General features: G+C 22.7%; 1 protein-coding gene across 2 annotated transcripts in view; it reads right to left on the bottom strand.

Moving 5' to 3' along the window:
• The window catches only part of LOC117174830 (ATPase ASNA1 homolog), a 33,157-nt gene that overhangs the window by 18,590 nt on the left and 10,651 nt on the right, over window positions 1-3,916 (bottom strand). For both annotated transcript variants that reach the window (XM_033364209.1, XM_033364208.1), the window contains exon 2: window positions 1,335-1,543. In XM_033364209.1, coding sequence (XP_033220100.1) covers window positions 1,335-1,543 — 209 coding nt within the window. The remainder of the gene's footprint in view (window positions 1-1,334; window positions 1,544-3,916) is intronic.

The following is a 3,916-nucleotide window of genomic DNA, read 5'->3' as shown; positions in this document are numbered from 1 at the left end:
CGAAAAAAATTTAATAGTTGATATTTCAACCAAAAAATATTAACATCTTTAATAAAAATAGTTGGATTTAAAATTTTTTTTAAATACGAATTTTTTATAGAACAATTAGTTTTCAACCAGAAAGTTACTAATTTTCAAGAAAAATGTTAATTCTGACCCAAATTGTTGACCAAAAAATAAATTTTTAATATAAAAGTTAATTTTGAAACCAAGCAGTTGAAATTTTTACCCAAAAAGATGAATTCAAACAAAAATTTAATAGTTGATATTTCAACCAAAAAATATTAAAATTTTAAATCAAAATATTTGAATGTTTAATAAAAAAAAATTTTTATAGAACAATTAGTTTTCAACCAGAAAGTTACTAATTTTCAAGAAAAATATTACTTTTGACCAAAATTGTTGAATTGTTGACAAAAAAATGAATTTTTAACATAAAAGTGAATTTTTAAAAAACTTTACCCAAAAACATGAATTCTAAAAAAAAATTAACAGTACATATTTCAACCAAAAAAATATTAAAAATTTAAATCAAAATATTTGAATGTTGAATAAAAAAAAAGAATTCTTTATAGAACAATTAGTTTTCAACCAGAAAGTTACTAATTTTCAAGAAAAATGTTAATTCTGACCCAAATTGTTGACCAAAAAACAAATTTTTAATATAAAAGTTAATTTTGAAACCAAGCAATTGAAATTTTTAACGAAAAAGATGAATTCGAACAAAAAATTAATAGTTGATATTTCAACCAAAAAATATTAAAATTTTAAATCAAAATATTTGAATGTTTAATAAAAAAAAATTTTTATAGAACAATTAGTTTTCAACCAGAAAGTTACTAATTTTCAAGAAAAATATTACTTTTGACCAAAATTGTTGAATTGTTGACAAAAAAGAGGAATTTTTAATAAAAAAGAGGACGAATTTTCAACAAAATAGTTGCATTTTTAATCAAGAGATGAATTATGTACCATAATATAATGGTAGACTTTTCAACCAAAAAGAATGAATTGCTAACCAGAAAAAGTTGGATTTTCTTATACGGTTCTATTAATTGAGATCGTATTTAAGCGAAAAAAGCAATCAAGAAAATGTTTCAAAATAGTGAAGTTTCTTGGTAACAGGGGGGAAAAAAGGCATTTTTATCAAAAACTGAAAAAGGGGAAAAGAATATGAATTCTGTACTTTTTAACCAAATTAATTCATAAAATAAATATATTAACAAAACATTATTTAGGTCCATTTTTGAAGGAAAAAAAACGGCTTCAATTGCTGTCCATTTAAAAAAATTTTGAAAACCATAGAAAAAAAATATTATCGCCTAGAAACACACCTAACTCGTTTTCAAAATATTCGTCGGGCAGTTCGGTGACACCAACGTTAGGATCGATTTCCATTGCAAATAAGTTTTCGAAACCTTTAACCTTTGTTGGCACTTTACTGAATTTTTGATCAAATGCATCAGAAATGTTGTGCGCTGGATCCGTAGAGATGATGAGAACATTTTCACGAACTTTTGACAATTGTACTGCTAAAGAACAGCTATCAAAAAGAAAATTGCATAAAATTTGATAAATCTAGCATTTTTCTTCTACGCCTAAACTTCAAAATTTCTGATTTATTATTAACATGGATTTTTTTGCAAGATTTTTAACATGAGATCAATTTCAATTTATTTATTTAAACCAAAAACACTAATTTTCTACCGTGAAAGATAAAAGTTTAATCTAAATGAAAGCATATTTTTTTGCGAAAATACATCGATTTTCAACGAAATCGTTGAACTTCAAGATAAAAAGTCGAACATTTTAGAAAACATTTGACTCAAACGTTAATTTTCAATTAAGAAAGATGAATTTTTAAACAAATAGTTGAATTTTCAACAAACAAAAATGTATTTTTGAACAAAAAGTTACAATCATAATCAAGTAATTGAACTTTAAATAAAAAAGACTGATTTTCAACAAACTAGTTAAATTTTTTTTTTAAAAGTTGGATTTTCAGACATGAACGAATTTATAATCAGAAACGATTAAACTTCGAGCCAAAAAAAATTACGAAATAGTGAAATTTTCAATGAAAACAGAAGGTTTTTTAAAATAAAGTTGAACTTTCAACAACATAATTCAATTTTCAATTAAAGGATTGAATTTCCAACTAAATAAAAAAATCAATTTTTAACCAAAAAATTTAGTTTAACCAAACAGTTAGATTTTTGACAAAAAAAAGAGGAGATTTAAAAATAAAATACTAGTTTTCTACCAAAAAAGTTACTTTTTCAGTTTAAAAAATTATTTTAAACAAAGAAAAATCAATTTTCAAGAAAATAGTTGAATTTATGACAAACAAAATGATTTTTTAACAAAAAAAATCATTTTTAACCAAATAATTGAATTTTCAACCATAAAGAATGACGTTTTAACAAAACGGTTTAATTTTCAATAAAACAAATAATTTTTCAAACAAATAATCATAATTTTTAACAAAAAAAAATATTTTTAAGAAAATATTTACTTTCAAGCAAATACCTGAATTTTTAACTAAAATTATGAACTTTAACTGGAATAGTAAAATTATCAGAAAAAATTCATTTTCAACCATATAGTTGAGTTTCTGGTAAAAATATGAATTTTCAGGAAAAAAAAGTTAAATCCTCAACCAAACAGTAGCATTTTTATTAACATAAAAATACCAAAAGAGATGAATTTTTAACCAAAAAGTTGAATTTTCTACAAAAATAGTTGGATATTCAACCAAAAAAGCTCAAAAATAATTAAACGAAACGGTCATATTCAACAAAAGCACGAATTTACAACCATCCCTTGAATCTTCATTAATACTTACATTTTTAACAAATAAAAGAAATTAATTTTCAAATAAACAGTTGAATTTTTAATGAAAATGATGAAATATAACAAAAAATGAATTTTCAGCACAAAAACGGGAATTTCCTAGCAAAATAGTTTAATTTTTAACCAATCAGTTGCATTTTTACACAGAAACATGCAACTTCTTACAATAGAGATAAGTTTTTAAACCGAAAATACGACTTCTTTGAAAAAAACAATTTCAAATTATTCAATTGTCCGCTAAACATTTAAATTTTCAGCGAAAATAGTTGAATTTTCAACCAAACAAAAAGCCCTAAAATTTTAACATGAATTTATAACAAATAAAGAAATTAATTTTTAAACGAAAAGTTGCATTTTTTATTTTAAAAAAAATGAAATTTCTACCAAAAGAAATGGATTTTCAACAACAAAATTTTAATTTTGAACAAAAAAAAACATCATTTTCGACCAAATGGTTGAATTTTCTGACAAAATAGTTGAAATTTTGACCAAATAGTTGCATTTTTACCCAAAAAGTTGCAATTTCTACCAATGGAGATGAAATTTTAAACCGAAAATACAACTTTTTAAAAACGTAACTAAATTACCAACCAAAAAGGATTACGGTTTTAACAAAATTGTCCAATCTTCAACAGAACAATTAAATTTTTTTAATAATTCAATTGTCCGCTAAATAGTTAAATTTTCTACAAAAATTGTTGAATTTTCGACAAAAGAAAAAACCACAAATATTTTTTATTTTAATAATAAACAATTTAATTCAAGAAAAAACATGATTTTCAATAAATTAATTTTCAAACAAACAGATGTATTTTTTATCAAAAAAGATTAAATTTCTGCCAAAAGAAATGGATTTTCAACACAAAAATTTTAATTTTGAAAAAAAAAGAGTTTTCGACCAAGTAGTTGAATTTTCTGCCAAAATCGTTTAACTTTTAACTAAATAATTGCATTTTTACCAAAAAAAAAGTGCAATTTCTACAAATAGAGATGAAATTTTAAACCGAAAATACGACTTTTCAAAATCGTAACTGAATTTCCAACCAAAAAGGATTACGTTCTT

The sequence above is a fragment of the Belonocnema kinseyi genome, chromosome 6 (genome assembly GCF_010883055.1).
Source record: "Belonocnema kinseyi isolate 2016_QV_RU_SX_M_011 chromosome 6, B_treatae_v1, whole genome shotgun sequence".
Taxonomy (NCBI): domain Eukaryota; kingdom Metazoa; phylum Arthropoda; class Insecta; order Hymenoptera; family Cynipidae; genus Belonocnema; species Belonocnema kinseyi.
The sequence above is the reverse complement of the archived record's forward strand: the minus strand, read 5'-3'. Positions and strand labels throughout refer to the sequence as shown.